Consider the following 19,797-nt stretch of genomic DNA (forward strand, 5'->3'; position numbering starts at 1 on the left):
TCAGTTGCAGATGCAGGAGGGTGGCACTCAGAGGCCGCCCTGCTGTGTCTCTGTAGCGAGGCATTGTCATATGCTCCCTGATCAGGAGAGAGTGTTTGACACCTCATGGCATGTGCTTGCTGACTTGTCCGCTGGAGCTGCATCCTGCAGTGGCTTTGGTCTTTTAGAGCTGGCAGAGCAGAAGGTCTGACATGTCAGCCCTGTCCATGGGGAGGTTTCAGAGAGCGCCAGGCACAGGATCTGCTGAATTAGGGAAACTGAGGCAGTGACAGGGCTCATGCCAGGCTGCATGAGTGTGACCTGGTGATGATGGGGTGACCTGGTGATGATGGGGTTGCTTTGAGAGCTGCTGTAACACAATTCCCAGACTCAAATGAGTTCCAGCTGGTGGGTCTTCCATCCCAGGGGACCATGTGAAGGGCTGGGGAGAGTTCTGAGCACTGAAAAATCCCTTCCAGCCCTGGTCCTGCAGGAGGAGCGATCCCTGAGCTGAGGCCCCACTCAAGGGGGCATCTGTGGGACACAGCTTTCCCCTCACAGGCTAAGAAGGTCAGCAGCACTGAGGCAAAGCTCACTACAAACCAGCTCATCTCCTGCAGCCTCGTTACCATGTGCATTGTAATGAGGGAGCAAGCAGAGGGCATGGACAGGGACGTCACCACTGTGCAGGACAGAAATAGTGCATGCTACCGACCAGGGCACCCCTCTCCTCCATGAAACACAGCCCTCTCAGGCTTGCCAGCTGTAGGACATTGGTACAGTCCTGTAACTCCCTTCCCAGCCTCTGCTTGCCCCATTCCTGGCAGCCCCAGTGCACTCACCCCATCTCCCATTAGGCAAAGTGCTCAAATGTCTGTGGACACCCTGGATGCAGGGGCAGAGGAGCCAGTGATTCCATCCTCTCTCCCATGGTTCTGGGTGAGGGAGGAACTTGGGGAGAGAATCACAGTGCTGCTACAACTCCCAAGGGAGGCTTGATGCTCAGATCTCCAGCTGCATTTCCAGCACTAGATCCTGCCTAGTAGCCCGTTTCACCGTGTGTCCCAGCAGCTGTGAAGGCAGATGCTGCCACAGGGAATGGGTGTCTCTTCCCACTCCCTACTATCTGTAGGGATTAACAATGCCCCCATTACAAAATCCATTGGGCCAAGGTCAGCCCAAGCAGCTGACTGAGGAGATGGGGATTCCCTGTAGTTTCCCTGGCAATGCAGGGGAACTACAGGAACACCATCAGCCATCAATCCCGCTGCCTATTGGCCTGAGATGAACTGGTTGTCCAGCTCCAAAAGTTCTGCCAGGGTGCTAGCTGTCCTTCTGTGTCACAGAGAGCACGTGTCCATGGGGTCTGGGGTCTGATGGTGCTGCCACTGGGTCTGTTCAGCCCCTCTTTGCATCTTGTGTCCTCCTGACAGTGCCAAAGGGATGCTCTCTCAGTATATGTGCTTGTGGCTTTGCCATGGCCATCCATCTCTTTCCCTGGACTGAGACCATCCCTATCCCAGGGATGTCTGCACATCCTGAGGGTTCTGACTTCCCCTGGTAGTAAGTGCTACCTGGGGAGTACTCTCCTGGTGCCCCATAGTCCCGAGGGACCTCTATGAGAGATCCTTAAGGAAGCCAGATTTACACCCTGGACAATTGTTTGTATGCATGGTCTCCTCCAGCCATGCTTGGGACTGTACAACAACTAAAATCCTGCTGGCATCCCTGAGCCTGACTGCACATACCTTAGCATCTCCCAGATTTTGGGGCCACATCAGTGTTTCTTGTGCTGCTTGTATTTTCTGTTATCATTGTGTGCTCTACTTACCAAGAACATGTTCCCTGGCCACACTGTGTGTTATGCAGTAATCAGCCCTGTCCTTCACCCACTGCAGATCTGGCAGCACATTTTTAATCCCCACATGTTTACCTTTAGGATGTCCCTGTTGCTGAAGCAGCTTTTTTCATCCCTGGGCAGAGGGCAGAAAAGATGCTGTTCAACCAGCACAGTCATCATTCTGCTACTGCATCAAATCCCCATGGGCCAAAATTAGGTGTGAGACTTTGCAGAAAACATGTGATTTGCTTTAAATTACTGAGTTTAGAAACAAAAACCAAGCAACAAGAATAAACAGTGAACACTGGATTCCCCATATATGTCCCTATGCCTGAGCCTCAGAGAGAATTTTCTCAAGGTCTTCTCCACTGAGAAACAGGAATATTTTCCTCAATTGGCATGGGTCCGGTAATGAGAATTTTAGGGAATTGACCATGCAAGAGAGAGTGGTGTTTGTCAGCAGGAAGACCCACTGGAAATGGCCTACTGAGATGGCAATGCCAGGGTACATTAATTTATCTCAGAGGCTTACCTTGCCCCATGGCACCGGTGAAGGGCAAAGGTGGTCTTCCATCAAAACTGGCTTGGGCAATTGTTCCCCTCAGACCCCCTGCCACAGTCTGGGGAAGTTCCTGGGAAGGGTGGAGAACCTTCACTGACTGCTGGCTTGGTGGGCACTTTAACAGTCCTTGCAGGCTGCTGCTCTCCCACCACACACAAGCTGGAGACCAAGAAAGCGTGCAAGGGAAAGCTCTTGGAGCATAGTAACACAGCCAAAAATAGAAGCTGTCATTGACACCCGTGTTTGTCAGCTTCATGCTGGGCTGCTGAGGACGTGCTTGCTTTTGGCAAGTTGTCCAGGAAGAGCTGCCATCCATCTGGGATGCTGAGCACTGACACAGGCTAAATAAGGAGGGGTACTTTGAAAGCAGCACATCATTAATGAGGGTGTGAAATGCCCTTGTCTGACTACGATCTGAGAGCACAGTGCCAGGGGCAACGCCACCCGGGCCCCTCCATGTGTGCTGCTGATCATAAATCCATGGCACTGTGGTACTCACAGTGGGGGATCCTTCAGCACAGAGCTCTCTGGGGACCCCCACTCCAGTGTGGCAGCAGCCTGCCGTGCTGTGCCCACACCAAGCAGTACCCCAATCCTCCTGGGAGCAGGGAAACCCCCTGAAACCCCATCCCAGACTAAAACCATCCCGTGAAAAGCACGCCCCGGCCTAAAAGCATCCCATTGAAAAACCTGGCCCGGCCCCAAATCATTCCATGAAAAGCACATCCCAGTCCCAAAGCATCTCATGAAAAGCCCATCCCGACCCGAAAGCATCCCGGCACAGCCCTGCCAGCTCCCAACCCCGATCCATCCCAGTCCCGGGGGCACCCCCATTCCCACGCAGCCCCGGACACCCCCAGCAGGTCCAGCCCCGCCGCCCCGGAGCTGCCCTTCCCGGGCCGAACTACATCTCCCATCGGGGAGCGCCGGCCCGTGGGCCGGTCCGGGGCGGGAGCCGGGGCGGGGCGGGCAGCGCCCAACCCCGGAACCGCGCTCAGCCCCGAGCCCGGAGCCCCCGGACCGGCAGACCCGGCCATGGCCCGGCGGTGCCGGTGAGTGAGCGGCTCCCGGGGCTGCGCTCGGGGCGGGGGGCACAAGCGCGGCTCGGGGGGTGCGGGCGGAGGCGGGCGAGGGGTCCCCCGAGCGCAGACCCCGGGCTGCGGCATGGGCGATGGCTCGGGAAGGCCCGCGGGGAGCGGGGTGCAGGTGCTGAGCTTTGCCCGGACCGGGGGAGCGAGCCCTGCGCAGCTCGCCGTGCCGGGACCGAGCGGGCTCCGTGATGGGTGGGAGCCAGAGAAGATGAGCGGAGCCGGGAGACGCGTCCCCGGCACCACTTACAAAGTGTAGCTTCAACTTTTGCCGCTTGGTAAGATGTTGGCAGTGAAAACTTTGCAGATGGGTATAGGCAGCTCATTGTGCTCTATGCTGGGTTGGGTTTGGAGTGGGTTTTGGGACAGCTCCACTGTCACTGGCCATGGCAAGGAGCAGCCAAAGCTGTCAGAAAGCACAAAAGCTTCTTCTCCTTTTCCTCCCTTACCACCTTGGGATACTCTTGATGTCCAAGGGGCAAATGCCTGGCAAGCAGACACCTACATCCCAGTGGAGAATGACGCTTGTGGGGTTGTGTCTGCGTGGCTGGATCTGCACATGGAAGAGCTGCGAGGGAGCACTTAAAGAGATTGGTGACTGTGTTTGGGCCAAGGTTGTCCAGCGTCACCAACTGTTGGATACGGATGCAAATTCCGGGACTTGCGTAAACAGCCCATCATCGTGAGCCATCCACAGCTCTCTGGCGCTGCCAGTGCCTGGAGTTTGATGGTGGCTCGATGGCTGGAAAATCGGCAGGGCTGTGCCAGAGGGATGTACTTAGGTTTCCATTTCTCCCCCATATCGTGTTGTAGCGATTGGATGTTGGGTGGGCTCAGGTTTCAGCCTGCATCAGCATCCGAAACGCTGAGTGCTCCCAAAGGGCTGAGTCAGCTCTTTGAAGAAAGAATCTGTGTGACCAAATGGGGCACTAAGTCCCACTTGTGGGGTGGGAGGACAGAGATGAGCAGTGAGATTGACATGCATTTTGGGGAGAGGCTGTTGGAGTGATGGTGTGGTAGATGGCACACATCCGGTACCAGCCAGAGATGGGCTGGGGGCAACAGAGAGTGGCAAAGACACCAAAATCTTTGTGGCAGTGTATCTCACATGACAAAAGTGGCAAATGAAATAAGCTAATAGCACCAGTATTTGGTGTTCTGCTTTTGCCACTGTTGGACACAAGATCTGATGGCCCTGCAGGTGCCGAGGAGCTGATTGCTGGGCTCAGGGTTACTCCATAGGCCACAATTTCAGAGCCAGGCTCCCTCCCTCCAGCTCCCCCAGAGCCTGTGGGACTTCTCCAAAGTGGACAAGGACATGTTCTTAAAGGGAGAGCCCTGGAGCTTTCTCTCTCTCGTGCCCAATGTTCTTTGATACAAGTGGGCCAGAAGGACTAATTTTATTTTAAAGTCTCCACTTATTTTTGTGGCTCAGATAAATTCAGGCTCCCTGATGTGCCTCCAGGCAGGGAAAAGCAAAAGCCTCTGGTCATGATTTAGTCATGAGACAAAATCACCATGAGCTGTGTGCAGGGTTAAAGTGAAAACCCATCCTCTTAAACTTCATCTTGGTAATTAGCACGGGGTGAAGAACAAAGAAAGAGGATTTTTTAAACGGGGAATTGTCAGGGGTGTTAAATATTAAGTTGTCGCTGCCAGAATTGGATCCCAGTGACTGCTTTGTATTCATGGTTGAACACTGGATGAGGTGACTAAATGGGTTTGGAGCATCACTTGACGCTGAAACTTTAAAGGACAAAACTGGGCTGCAAAGTCACGATTCCTGTAATAAAGGTGAATGTATTAAAGGCTGGGCAGGGCTGATGCCACAGCTTCAACTCTTCTTGCAGACAGAGCAAGGTGCTGGCAGCCTGTCTGCACTTTGCAGATGAGCTCTTTATTCATTCACATGGCCACCTTGGATTTGGGGTTTATCCTCCAAGTGCCCAGTGCTGTTTAATCCTATCTTACAAACCAGCCAGTAGCAGTGGGGCACAGCTTGTTTCTTTTCACAAGTCAGCCTCATTACTCTCCTCTGGATCATGACTCTGCTTAAAATCGCAAGATTTGGGTGAGAAAGCAAAAACCACCCCAAACCCTCTATTGGATTTGTTTTTTGTTTTTTGGTGGTTTTTTTTCGTTTTGCTTTCTGACTGTGGCGCTCCTGTGAGTGCAGGGAGGGGATGGCCTTTGCCGGCCCTTCCCGCTCACCTGGCAGGGAGGTGAGATGCCAGCCTGGTCCCGGCGCTCCGGGAGCCGGAGCTGGTGGAAGCAGCGCCCGTGTGCGGCCGCCCCTCCCGGCCGGGCTCCGCTCGCCTTGGCACACCCCGGCCGGAGGGTTGGCTGGTCACGCATCCGTCACGGAGCTGAGAAAACACGGCGGTGACGGTGACGTGCTGGTCCCCTCCTCCTGCCCGCGGGCACCCACTGCTCCCGGAGCGCCCGGCTCCGAGCACCGGAACGCCCCGCGCCATGGAGAGGATGGAGCTGCCGGGGACGCGGAGAGGTAGCGCTGCTCCTTTCTTATGTGCTTAAAAAGACATCTGTGGTGGAGCCAGGCGGCAGGCGGGGATCCCCAGGAAGCCATGGCCAGGTAAGCACTGGGGCACCGTGCCCCGGAGGGATGAGGTGCCTCCTGCATGGGCCTGGCTGTGTCCAGCAGCTGAGTCAGGGGGGAAATTTGCAGCAGCCCTTGGCAGCAAGGGTCTGTCACTTTGCAGGAGGTGCAGAGAGTCCCCCCAACGCCGCATGTGCAGGAGCCCCTCAGGCCAGGCAGTGTGTCCATCCCTGCTCTGCCCACAGCAAGGACAGTGAAGGTGAGGGGTCCTCTGGGGCACCGTGTTCTCCTGGCTGTCCCTGCAAAGGCAGAGCTGCTGCCCTGGCTCATGGGCTGGGTGTCTGTGTCACACACATGCCCCCCGAGGTGGCTTGAGTACTGCAGGGGTAAACCCAGACCCCCAGAGGGATCCAGCTTAGTATTTGGGTGAATCCACAGGATTAAGGGGGAATCAGTGCCTCTGATCCATGCGGAATTGGGGTGTGTGAGGAGCAGCCCTGTGCCCTGTGCCAGTGTTGTCACCAAGGTGCCCCACTCGTCCCACCTGCTCCCATCAGCACCAAGCAGGAGGAGCAGTGATTTCACCCTATTTGGCTCCAAAAAGCCCTCCAGAGAACTCTAGTGCTCTGCTGCAGAGCCCTCCAAGGGAAATTAAACCTCCAGGACGGGCTTGTTTGTCCCCTGTGTCGGGTGTGCAAAGTCCCTTTGTCAGGGCAGGTTCCCTGCAGGCAGTTCCAGACGGGGCACGTGGAGGCTCTTTTTGCTCCCACAGCTTTTTTGCAGAGAAGGCGTTTCTCCCTTAACTCGCTGTCCTCATTCCCTGCACTTGTGTGGGGTTGGAGATGCCTCCTGGTAAAATCTGCAGTGTTTCTGTACTATTTCCTGAGCTCAACTCTTGCCAAGATGTTTGGGGAGGAGGCGGCAGCACCTTGCAGTGGAAGAGGGAGGGTTTCCTGGCATCCCAGCGTGGGAAGTGGGTGTGTGTCCCCAGCAGGAGCTTGGCCCCTAGCATGGTTCAGACCTGACCCTGCCAGGGCAATAGAGACCAGTTATATGTTATTGACCCTCTTTAAATGAATGTCCTAATTGCAAAGTGGCTGGGGTTAGTGGTGCTGTGGGTCTCGCAGCCTGCGGTTAGCAGTGGTGTTGGTAAAAATAGAAGCGGTCAAAAAATGGATTTTTATTTTTACTCCATAAAGTGTGTCCTGCTCAGATGTTTTGCTTTCATCTCGAGTTGAGGCAAGGCGACTCACTGCTTCCACAGAACACAGAGAAAAAGCTTTGTTTTGGGTCAGCTGGGAAGCTGCGGCGCAGCAAGCTGCAAACATGCTGTTTGACTTTGACACTCTCCCTTCTCGCTTTCTTTTTTTTGTTTGTTTTTTTTTTTGAGGAGTTAAAGGTCGCCACAATGTCATCTTGGAGCAAAATAACAAGTTAGCATTACACAAAAAGAAAAAATATTTGTTGAAACAGGCAGTGCATGAGCAGGCACCTCTGCAGGCTGCAGCTTGTGAGTGAAAGGCAGAAGGCATCTCCGGGGATCCTGGGAGACTTAGCTCTCACCTGGGACGGAGCAAATCTCCCACTGGAGGATGTACACTCTGTTAACGAGGCAAAAAAAACACAGGGCAGAGACCAAGATTGTTTTTGGAGACCTCCTTGGCCCATCACTGTGCTGAGTGATGCCTGCAAACACTGGTCTCAGCATCTTTGTTGAAGTGGTGTCCAAGTGGGCAGTGTCCATCAGCAGCCACAGGGTTTGACCCTGGCCCAGCCACAGCAGTCAGAGCAGAATTAAATCCACCAGCTCAATCATCCAGCTTCCACATCTCTCTGAGGCAGGTCGGTGTCCAAGGGACTCAAGAGGCTGCAAAACCTTTCTTAAAAAACACTATTTCTCTACTGACAGTGGCAGTGATGGCTCCCTCCTGTGTGCCATGAGCTCCAGTCCATGGGAGGGGGGAAGGAAAGAAAGAAACAGCCAAAAATAGAGCAGCTTCGAAGAAGTTCATAAATAATAAACCAGCTTCCTGAAAGGGAGATAAAAATCCAGAAACTCCTTGAAGCCCTCAGAGCTGCTGTCAATTTTAGATGGAGCCACAGCAGCAGTATCAGATATTTCTTGGGCTTAAAACCCTGAATGAGAATTGGCAAAGAAAACACTATTTAACCCTCTTTTTTTGTAAAGAAGATGTGAAAACTTCAAAAAATATATTTTCCAAAATAATTTGCAAGTCCTGCTTGGTGGAGGATGCATTTTATTTTTTCCCACCTTGAGCTCTGCAGTCCCTAGATAAGGCACAAGTGAGACACAGGCGTGCCTCCAGAGTCACAGGTATTTGTTTCCATCTCTCTCTCTCTCTCTGGCATCCCCAAACCTGCCAATGTTGAGGGTGAGGCCTTGTTTGGGCTCAGCATACCTGTCTGTATTTCCGGAAGCATCCTGCTGCTTTGTGGCTTCACTCAGTTTTGCTAGTTTTGGCCAAGGTCCTTCTGCTTCACCTTAAAGCCAAGGAAGAATTGAGGCAGGGATGAAGGTTTATCCCAAACACAGCCTCATTCCACCATCACCTCCTCCCTGCCTTTATTGCCCAATTTTGGCTGGGCTCAGCTGGCCTTGCATCACAAATACTGTGTGGGTGAGAGCCCCATTGCCCTCGTGGGAGGCAGGATCCAGCGCTGGGTGACACAGTTGGAGTGGCTGGAGCTGTCCCCATCCCGTGACTGAGCTCCCTGCTGGCAAGTGAGGGCTCTGTGGGAGTTGGCTGTGGGACAAGTTGTTTAACTAAACCTATCGCCTGTTCAGGCTAATCACTTCCTAATGCCTCTATAATCCCATTTAAAGCAACTGGCTGTCTAGAAAGTTACTGGCTCCCCGGGGAAGGTTAGAATGACCCATCTGGCCACACAAAAAGTTCCCCCAACTGCAAGGTCTTGTCCAATCCGTGCTTCAAAATGGATATAAACACAGAATGTTTTGTTGAGCGTGTGCACAGATGCTGCTGTGGGTTTACACGTAGCCATCACTGTAGTGGAGCAACAAAGCTTAGGTGGCATTCAGGACCTCTTTCTGCTTTACTTTTCCTTTCTTGGGGAGAAAGATCTATTGAGGCACAGGATCCACTTGTTCTGGATTGCCATGCCTGTGGCAGGGAGATGATTTTGTAATTAATTTTGGATCTTTTTCTTCCTTTTTGTTAAGGAAAAAAAACAACCTTATTAGAGGGAGTCTCTGCAACTGGTTTCATTTGTGCCCCAAAAGAGTTTTTTCCCCTCTGGTTTGCCCACAGCCAGCAGGTTTACAGCCCCAGAGCTTGGGGAGGAGGTGGCTGTGTTTGCTGGCACCAGGCAGATACCAGGCATCTGCTCTCCAGCTTTGCAGCTCCTCTCCCTCCCCTGCTCCTCCTGCAGCTGTGTTTGTTTCTCGCTCTCCCATGTCCTTACTTTACTTTTCCCCCCTGGATCCCGGCGTTATGCTTGGCGGAGCCCAGCCAGGCCCTGGCCAAGGAAAAGCCATTAGGCTCTTGGCACAGCCCACTTCCCGGGGGCCGGGCAGGGGGGAGTGGGATGGAGCTGAAACACTGGACCTGGAGCCTTGCTGGGTGGAGGGAGGGCCCTCTGGGCCCACTGCTCACTTCCTACAAGGTTAGTTTTTCTTCCAGAAAAGCTGGAAGTTCTTTTCCACCCAGATCTGCTGTAAAGCTCTGAGCACATGGCAGGAGCCAGCCATTCTGTGCTACTTACTGCATCCCCTACGTGCCCCCCAAAGCCAGACATGAGCCACTTGTACCCCAACCCCATTTGGCTCTCTGTGAGCTGTGGAGAAGCAGGGATTTACTCACCTTCAGTGCAAAGCATCACCCAAGTGAAGCAGTTGGGACATGCTTGGGACAAGAAAGGGATGTTGCTGCAGATGAATTAAATCTGCCAGGGAGGCAACATGATTAAAATTAGGATTGGCTGCATGGAATTCATTACGTGGTGTCTTTTATAGCTCTCAGTTATGCCTTTCTCTTAAAGACACTCTCAGTGGGCTCCTGATCTGGCTCCTGTTCAGCCTCCTACTGCCACTCAGTCTCCACTCCTGACTCACTGAAGGTGTTCCCAACAACAAAAAGCATTAAATATGGGAATGATTTGGTCCTTGTTGCCCTAGGGTTGTTCCCCATGTCGGGCTCAGGCTGTTCCCTGCATGTGTTGTCTTGCCCGGAGTAATTGGAGATGATGCCTGGTACTTGGAACACAGCTCCTGGCAAGTCACAGATGGGCAGAGGAGGCCGGGGGGAGCAAGTGCATGACACGCTGTCCCTTGATTCAGAGGTTCTCTCAGACTAATTATATCCTCTCCTTTTTCAGAGATGGGTGTTCTGGGACGCGGTGGAGGTGGGAGCTCTCCTAACAATCCGGGGTCTTCTCCTGGTAACCCCAGGCGTTCTTCCTTCCCACTCTGCTGAAGAAAGCTCTAGGGAAAGCGCAGCACCATGTACACCTTCCTGCCAGAGAACTTCACGCCAGTGAAGCAGAAGCCCTCCAAGGAGCTGAGGCCGATGCTGGGTGCCATCCTGCTGGGCCTCATCCTGTTCATTGCAGCGGTGGTGGCCTGGTGCTACTACACGGTGTCCCTGAGGAAGGCGGAGCGGCTCAAGACGGAGCTGATGGACCTGCGGGCGGACGGCTTTGTCATCCGCAACCAGCACGGCGAGGTGGTGTTCCGGCTGGCCTTCCGCTCGGGCAGCCTGGACCTGGAGTCGTGCTCCAAGGAGGGCGAGATCCTGAGCTGCTCGCGCTCGAGCCGGGGCCCACTCAACTTCTTCATCCAGACGGTGAAGCCCAAGGACACGGTGATGTGCTACCGCGTGCGCTGGGAGGAGCTGGCGGCCGGCCCGGCCGTGGAGCACACCATGTTCTGGGAGGACGCCCACTGGTACGGGGGCTCGGAGATGAGCATCCAGCACTGGCCCATCCGCCTGGCCGGCTACCAGGAGCCCGTGCCCTACGTGACCAGCGACGTCTACTCCTTCCGCGACAGCTTTGGCGGCATCCTCGAGCGCTACTGGCTCTCCTCCAAGGCGGCGGCCATCAAGATCAACGACTCCGTGCCCTTCCACCTGGGCTTCAACGCCACCGAGCGCGCCCTCTTCTTCCAGGCCCGCTACAAGGACTCGCCCTACAAGCCCCCACCAGGCCAGCAGCCCTTCCCCGAGCTCAGCTACCGCGTCTGCGTGGGCTCCGACATCACCTCCATCCACAAGTACATGGTGCGCAGGTACTTCAACAAGCCCTCCAAGATCCCTGCTGAGAACGCCTTCCGGTACCCCATATGGTCCACATGGGCCCTCTACAAGAATGATATCGACCAGGATAAACTCTTGCGGTTTGCTGAAAAGATCAAGAAATACCATTTTAACTGCAGCCACATAGAAATTGATGACATGTACACCCAGGCCTATGGAGATTTTGACTTTGACCCTGTCAAGTTCCCCAACGTAACAGAGATGTTTGCAAAGCTGAGAGAAGATGGCTTTAAGGTCACTCTGTGGACTCATCCTTTCATAAACTACAATTCCTCCAATTTTGGTGTGGGGATTGAGCGTCAGCTGTTCATCAAGGAGCCCTCGGGGCGGCTGCCGGCCATGGTGGAGTGGTGGAACGGCATCGGGGCCATCCTGGACTTCACCAACCCAGCAGCCCGTGACTGGTTCCAGAGCCACCTGCGCCAGCTGCGGCACAAGTACGGCATCTCGTCCTTCAAGTTTGACGCGGGCGAGACCAGCTACCTGCCCAAGCAGTTCAGCACCTTCCGCCCACTGTCCGACCCCAGCATCTGGTCCCGGCGCTACACGGAGATGGCCATCCCCTTCTACGAGCTGGCCGAGGTGCGCGTGGGCTACCAGTCACAGAACATCTCCTGCTTCTTCCGCATCATTGACCGCGACTCTGTCTGGGGCTACGAGCTCGGCCTCAAGTCCCTCATCCCCACTGTCCTCACCATCAGCATGCTGGGCTACCCCTTCATATCTGCAGACATGATAGGAGGCAATTTCTTCCCCAATAAAACTAATGGGGCAGTGGAGATCCCCAACCGGGAGCTGTACGTGCGCTGGCTGGAGCTGTCGGCCTTCATGCCCTCCATGCAGTTCTCCATCCCGCCGTGGCTCTATGACAAGGAGGTGGTGGAGATCGCCCAGAAGTTCACACAGCTCCACGAGTCCCTGGTGGCCCCGCTGCTGCTGGAGCTGGCGGGGGAGGTCACCGACACGGGCGACCCCATCATCCGTCCCATCTGGTGGATCTCGCCCCGCGACGAAGCCACGCACCGCATCGACTCCCAGTTCCTCATTGGGGACACCCTGATGGTGGCTCCTGTGCTGGAGATGGGCAAGCAGGAGCGCGATGTCTACCTGCCAGCGGGCAAGTGGCGCAGCTACAAGGGGGAGCTGTTTGAGAAGACCCCGGTGCTGCTCACCGACTATCCCGTTGATCTGGACGAAGTTGCCTATTTCCTCTGGGTTTCCTAACAGGCTTCTTAATCAGCTTTGGAATAACCATGCCTTACCTAGGACTTTCTAACAAATAATAACTCTAATTGCACATGTCATTTGAGACTGGGTTGGAGGAAGGGAACTAAATCAACTTCACTGTTCTTGGGGATAATTTTTTTTTTTTATTTGGGGATTGGTCTTCATTTTTTAAATTTGGGTCTGGTGGTAGTCTCTGATTGGATTACAGTAGGCAGCAATTTATCTGTATAGGTCAGAAAGGAGTTGTCAGTTTGTCTGCAGACACATGGTAAACCAGTACCTTTTCAATTCTCAAGGATTTCAAGTGTTGGAAGTTGCTTAGTGCCAGTGGGGAGCATTCCTAGTCTTGTGGGAGCACCTGGCACTGGGTATGGGGGTGTGTGCTGTGGGAGGATTGCTACAGCACAGCCTGCCATAAGTTTTTTAATATGGAAAATATATTCAAATGGATATTTTTAAGAGCATAAAGGAAATAGAGTTACATATATAAAAATATATATATATATACACACCTATTTTTTCCCCTTTTTGCCTGGCATGGCACTGGACTAACAGTTGCCCATGCTCCTGCTTTCCTGGGTGCCAGGCAGGCCAGGTCACTCAAGTGATGTCCATGTGTTTTAACTGAATGGGTCGCTTATTTCCTGCTGGGACAGCTGCATCCCACCTGCTCACCCATTTGACTTCCTCTACAAGGCTCTTGCCCGTGTGTTTTGCCCGGGGCATCAACATTGCCTTTCCTGGAGCAGCACCGCCTCTACCAGCATGTCCCATTTTTTAAAGCACTTATGACCCCACTTGGTTACATGATTATCCCGCTGATTCCATCCTTTTTGGTTTTTAAGGACAGATGAGGTTTGTTGCTGGCAGAAGGGCTGCCTGGAGCAAAGCTGTCCCCAGACACTGCGTGGGAGCAGCTGGTTCCCACAAGCAGCACGTGTCGTGGACTGACAGCACCGTTTGCCGATAGCCTGTGGGTGGAAAACACCAGCTCTGCTAACTGATGGGTCCGTGCCAGCGCCTGTTCTCACTGCACCCACGGAAATGTTCTCATCTAACGCAAAGTTAAGCTAATACCCATCTCAGGTCGCCGTTAGAGGTGATGATTTTGTTGAGGCTTTTCCTCAGTCAGCCCTCGTCTCTCCCTGGGAGAGTCCTGGGGAGCTTTCTCAGGCAGTGTTGGTGTTGCTGGAGGTGAGATTGCTGTCAGAGGCTCCTGGGGTGCATGTGGGATGATGTCATCCTGTACCCCAAGTCCCCAGCATCTGCATCTTCAGCAGATTTCCCATTTGGTTTTGTATGGGAAAACGCATTTACAGAGACCCGAGGCAGGGCCAACAGGTTTGAAGTCTTCCCGACGGCAAGAATTCCCAGCTCTGTCCCAGTTGGAACATGTGTCAACCCCTGAATTTTTAATGAGCTTCTGCAGAATTGAATTGTGATGGCTGGGAAGGGTTGGGCACCTTGCCCAGGCTACAGCCAGCCAAGGACAGCTCAGCATCTGTGGGGCTTCTCCTGGAATTGTGTCTGGGCTGGGCATGGGTCTGGCAGGAGTCGGCCATGCAGGGAGATGGTGCATGTTTTGGTAGGGTTGGGTACCAAGAGGGTCTTTCTCAAAGCCCATCTCCAGCCACAGAGCTTTTCAGGAGGCAGAAAAGGAGATGCACTAAGCTTGAGGGTTGTGATGGGGTGCAGGAGGAGAAATTTCAGTGTTAGGGGTAAAATCTGAAGTGCTTTTGTAGCTAGGAAGTGAGAAAGTCTGGTTTCATGGACTCCCTGAAGACCTGAATCTCCTCTGTATAATTTAATCCCAAAGTGAGATGTAGGGAATCCTTACAGGTCCCTGGCCAGCTGGAGCACAAGCATTTCCTGAAGCCTGTTTGTTTCTCAGGCTTTTAATTCTGAAGGACTCAAGTTTCTTCTCTGCTACTGGTGCAGAAAATGGTGATGTTACAAGTTACAGACACCCTCTGGCAAGGAATTAATCCTGGAACCTCAGTGTCACTCATCAGGGCACTGGCAGGACTTGGCCCTGGCTTGCAGGTGAGATGAGTCTGGCCAAAGCCTTTAAGAACGGCCAAGTGTGGAGGGAGCTTCTGCAGCCCTAGAAATGCATGAAGACCAAGCTTTGAGGGGCTACAGCTCTTCCCTTTCAACCTTTGCTCATTAAATAAATACTTGTCATCCCTTGGCATGGGAGTCATTATGATGCCTTAAGAGACTACCTAGAACAGAGGCTAGACAGTATTAAAGGAATAGTTATTTATTAGAAAGGCCTTCAAAGGATACACTTTGGGCAGTACAAGGGCCTGTCTGTGGCTCCAGCCAAGATGGACGACAGGTCACGAGTTTTCACACTTTTATAAGTTTTGATCCATTTCCATATTGGGGTTAATTGTCCCATTACAGCTTCAGGTTGTGAAGTCCCATCCTCCCAGTTTGTTCTCCTCAATTCGCTGTTTGTACTTTTTGAGCCTGAAGCTGCAACGGTGTCCTTGGTTCTCAGGCTGGAAAAGGATTGTTTTGTCTGCCTAAACTGTGAGGAGAACTTGCTAACACTTTATATGGAGTTCAGAGTTATATACTAATGCAGTACAGAATCTGGAAAATATGAAAGATGAAACTTAAGGCGTCAGTTAGGTGGAGGAGATGTTGCACAGCTCAGCTGCCAGTGCAGAATTGGAATTCTTGGCACAGGACTTCATGGGAAGGATCCTGGCATGACCATGAGACACTGTCTTCTCTTTCCCTGGTTCTGTGCCACTCACCGTGTGCATCACTCATGAGGGATGAGGCTGTGTGAAGAGAAACACAGCATCTCTGTTAGTATCCTCCTACTGTTAAGATGATGGTTGTAGCCAGATGAGTGCCTTCAATCTCCTTGCAGTGGTTTCAGGCACTGTCCGGAAGGTCATGGAGGAAATTCTCCATTAGACACACTGTCTTCTTTCCCCTCCCCTGAAAAAGAAAGGATTTTATTAACAAAGTTATCATTTTCTTTTATTTAACTATATCAATGAATGGGTAAGATTACAGAATATCCTTATTTTTCTAAATGCTGTAATTAGGGCACAAGTGGACATGGCTGTTCAGTGGTCCAGCAAGGAAAAAGGTAAAGCTGCTGAGAGGACTATGAGCTGATGTTGGGGACAGTCTCAGCAGTGCTGCCTTAAGCTGTCTCACAGGCTTCTAGATGGCCTTTCCAACTTTTTACCAAAACCACTATTTCTAACACTATGCTGTAGCATTTGAGGATCTTTCGGACCTTGCAGACCAGAAGCTCTGCATGGATACCTTGGGAACTGCTGCTAGGGGTATTCCTCTTATTTATGCCATGGGTCACAGGCCAAAGCTGGGTTTAGCTTGTCTCAGCCAAGAAAAAGCCCCAGGCAAGGTTTGGGAGTTGGATTCAGCCTTTTCACACATGATGCTTATGTGATTGAATTTTGAAGCTTGCACTGTTGTGAATCAGGTTTTCTGGATGCTTGTGTTTGTACATGCTGTCCTCTGTCAGACTGTAATGCTGGTGGGTCTGTTTTTAACCACTTTTCTAACTGCTAATTGGTATGAACTGTAACATGAATCACCTTGATTGAGATAAAATTTTGGAAAACAAAAAGAAGTTTAACTATGTCCATCTGTACCAAGTTGGTGGGTCGGCTGGTTCAGGGAGATCTAGGGCTTTTCTTACCCTAGTCTTCACTGAAATCAGGGTGAAGATTGTTGTTTTATTTAAAGCTTGCAGCTTTTATGTATGTTTTAAAAGAAAAAATTGGCAGTAACCTCACTCTTGTGTCTGCAGCGGTGGCAGACAATCCCACTGGATTGAGGATTGTCCTCCCCTAGGTCCTGGCAGCAGAGACTAGCTGTGCCTTAGGGCTGGCCATGTCCAGGTGGACCCCAATGTTGTGTCAGCCCCCAGGAGTGGGGACCACACCCACCTTTAGGGTCGTGGCCCTATTTCTACTGACATTCACCGCAAAAAAGATTTATCAACACTGAGTCTGGGGATTTGCTGGTCCATGCTGCTCTCAAAGGACACACACCAAGACTGTAGGGGATGAGCAAGAGGAGCCTCTTCTTAGCTTCCCTTTGGCTCTCCAGAAGGTCCTTCTCACTGTTCCCACTGTCCCCATGGTTCCCTTTTCCAGATGGCATTGACAGCAAAGACGTGGATGGAGTAGATGTTGTGGCTATGGGAGGGCCAGGAATGGAGCATGTGAGACTCATTTAGGAGCCTGCCTTGCCCCACATCAGCCCCTTTGCCCCAAACAGTGTTTTCCTTCCCTTTCCATTGTCACCGCACAAACCATAGCTGCCTTATGCCATTGGGCATCACTAGCAGTGGCCAAACCATACAGCATGGCTTGAGGGTTGAGAGAGACTTCACTTCACTCCTTTTGCAATAAAAAACATTTTCCCAATGCTGTTCCTTTGACTTCTTCCTTGGGTGTAAGTGCCATCCATACACTTGGCTGATGATCACATGGGGGATGAAGCTGGAGCTGCTGAAGACCTTTGGGTAAGTTGACAACTTAGGGCCCTCACAGCCTTGCAGGAGATCCTCAGTGATACAGAGGTCCTCCTAGAATTGGTGCTTTGGGTTTGAGTTTGGTTTACATCCTCACAAAACCTGGTGCAGTGTGTAGACAGCGTGTCTGAGGCTCACCATGGACATGGGGGCAGTGAGTGGGATCAGCTCCATGCTGGGTCTCAGCTACATGGCAGTGCTTGAAAACACATCCACAGCTGTGCATTGCACAGGGAGGAGTGTTAATGGCAAAATCCAAACCCCAGAGGAGCTACACCAGAAGCCCAATTTGTTGCAAACTGGATTTCAAGGAGGTGCCTATGGGTGATAGCAGAGCAGTGGCTGCTGGCCCAGGAGACCCGAGCTGTGAGCGTGTCCACGCCTGCCTGAAATCACAGCTTTGATTAAAAGTAAGAAAAAGCCAAGAGGCAGGCAGAGCCCAAGGCTGGGGGTGACTGTGGTGAAAGGACAAACTGACAGCAGCAGAGCTCCTTTGGGCACATGGCCAGGCTGGTAGCCTCAGGAAAAAGCACAGCCTCCTCAATCCAGGCAGGAGCTGCCAGCCTGCAGATCACTTGTGCCAGGAGAGCCATGAATATGGTTTGTGCTGACACAAAACCCCAGAGGCCAAGTAGAGAAAAACAGATTTTTATTTGTTTGGGTTTTTTATTTTGCCTGTAGGGCTGGGTGTTTTTCAGCTCAGCAGTCATCAAAGAAGGCAGTAAACTTCCCCTGCCAAAAAACAGGCAGCCTGTGGTGAGCCAGGTTCTGTAGGAGAGTCTCATGTCACCAGCACCTCCAGCAAAGAGCACGTGCACAGCACTGGGAGTGTAAAAAATCAACCAGGACTGAAGCTTAGCAAGGCAAACAAGATGTCCCTCCAACAGGACGCAGCCCCTGTGTGGCAGGGGTGTGGAGAGGTGTCTGTGGAGCCACCTGCTCACAGGATGCCTCCAGCACCTGTCCCCTGTGGCTTCCTGTGGTTCAGCTGGGCAGCAGGGAAAGGCACTGAGGGACAGATTGGAAGGGGATGGGGGGATTTTTGCAGCCATGGGACCAGGCATCCCGTATCACCCCCAGGGTTTGCAGGAAGGCTCAGTGTTGCCTATTTTTCTCCCCATCAGCCTGGGGTGCAGGTGGGTGGCAGAGCTGTGTGCATGCAGAGCACGTGGATCACAGGGGCAGAGGTACTGTATGAGGGTGATAGAGTCTGGCTCTCTCCTCTCTCAGCACTGTGGGCATGAGCTTTGCAGAAAAGTTTTTTTAAGTGCAGGAACAACATCCAGAGGAATTTTGCTGGGACGCCCTGGGATCCTCTGGTTCCCCAAGACCAATATGGGGAACAATTTGGAGCTTCGAAGCAGCAAATGTAGAAACACTTTCTCAGACTTGAGGGAGAGGCCTCATTGGAAACTACCATCCTAGCATGGGAGAAAGCCCGTGGTAAGGATTCAGTGCTGTCCTGTTAACCCTGAGCTGAACTGCCAGACTGAACATTGCTTTCCCTTTCACATCCCTGCATTAAGGCTGGTTTTCCCTCTCCACTGCCACACCAGCGATAGCATTACTGCAATTCCAGCTGCTTTCAGGGGCATCTAGAAGATGTTCTGGCTCATCCCACTTGGCACTGCTGTTGTGTCCATGCAGGGTCCTCATGGAACAATGGACCTACTGATGGATAACAGGTCTGAGCCAGTTTTGGATCTGCTTCCTCTGGGCACCAGACAAGCTCTCGACTGAGTACAATGTTCCCCAGACCCATTTTGTTTACTTTTTGTATGGAGCAGCCCATGGGCAAACCCCTAAAAACCAAAGCTTTTTCTTGCCCCGGGGCTACAAACAGCTTTACCTCCCAAGTGCCCACTGGAAGTGTGCTGGAGCCAGCAAAGTGATCTGTCTCCCACTTTGGGAAGGCACATTGCAGCCCAGAGATCCTTAGACTCTCTTAAACTGCTTAGTCATGTCAACCTAAAATTTCTTTTTGCTTAAAAAGAGCAGGAAACATTAGACCAAGAGTGGAAAGTGGTTCACAGCCAGCCTGGTCACCCCAAGCCTTCAGGAGCTGCTGGGACACCATTCTGGAGAGATCACCTCTGTGGGCCAAAGGATACAGAAGGATCCACCTGTCATGGACAGGATCTCCATTAACACAGGCTGGGAAAACATACTCAGTGGGGAAATTGAGGCAGCCTGGTACTCAGGCTGGTTTGTTAATTGTCTGAACTCTCTGAGGAGGCCATATTCTCTCCTGACACCTGACAGATTACACCTTTGTCCTTTGTCCTAAACATGGTCCTAAAACACACATGGAGCCTACTAAGTATAAACTTCTGCATGACTTGCTACTAGGATTTAATATTGACTGCCATGAGATATCACCACATTTTATAGGCTTACCTGAATGCAGACCATGGACATGGTTCTCAGTAATTTATAAAAGGGAGAAAACAGCTGCCACAGCACTAGCAAGTGCTGTAGCTTTCTTGCTGCTCGGATAGCTCAGGCCATGGGAAATGCAAACTCCTAACTCCTGCATCAGCTCCCATCTCATATGCAGGCTGCAAATTTGGTGCTTTCCTCTTCAAGATAACTACAGACTGCTATCTGTAAAAAAAAAGTACTTTGCTGCAGCTGCCTCTTTCACTAAGCACATGAAATTTTCAATGTCCATGGGGATCATCTGTGAAACTGGGTAACAAAGGAGAGCATGTAATTGCCT

General features: G+C 52.2%; 1 protein-coding gene across 2 annotated transcripts; it reads left to right on the top strand.

Annotated features, from left to right (window-relative positions):
• Nucleotides 1-3,333: 3,333 nt before the first annotated feature.
• Nucleotides 3,334-16,971, top strand: LOC129133128 (myogenesis-regulating glycosidase-like). 2 transcript variants are annotated; one of them, XM_054652749.2, is made up of 2 exons: nucleotides 3,334-3,433; nucleotides 10,383-16,971. In XM_054652749.2, the coding sequence occupies exon 2, from the start codon at nucleotides 10,508-10,510 to the stop codon at nucleotides 12,542-12,544; it is 2,037 nt and encodes a 678-aa protein (XP_054508724.1). In that variant the 5' UTR covers nucleotides 3,334-3,433; nucleotides 10,383-10,507; the 3' UTR covers nucleotides 12,545-16,971. The 2 variants fall into 2 exon arrangements, with proteins under 2 accessions (XP_054508724.1, XP_077027558.1); XM_077171443.1 differs by lacking the exon at nucleotides 3,334-3,433 and adding an exon at nucleotides 5,765-6,062.
• The last annotated feature ends 2,826 nt before the right edge of the window (nucleotides 16,972-19,797 follow it).

Source organism: Agelaius phoeniceus, chromosome Z (assembly GCF_051311805.1).
Source record: "Agelaius phoeniceus isolate bAgePho1 chromosome Z, bAgePho1.hap1, whole genome shotgun sequence".
NCBI classification, from domain to species: Eukaryota; Metazoa; Chordata; class Aves; order Passeriformes; family Icteridae; genus Agelaius; species Agelaius phoeniceus.

Excerpts from the sequence above, each read along its gene's own strand:
- LOC129133128 (XM_054652749.2), top strand. The coding sequence starts at position 10,508 with ATGTACACCTTCCTGCCAGAGAACTTCACGCCAGTGAAGCAGAAGCCC.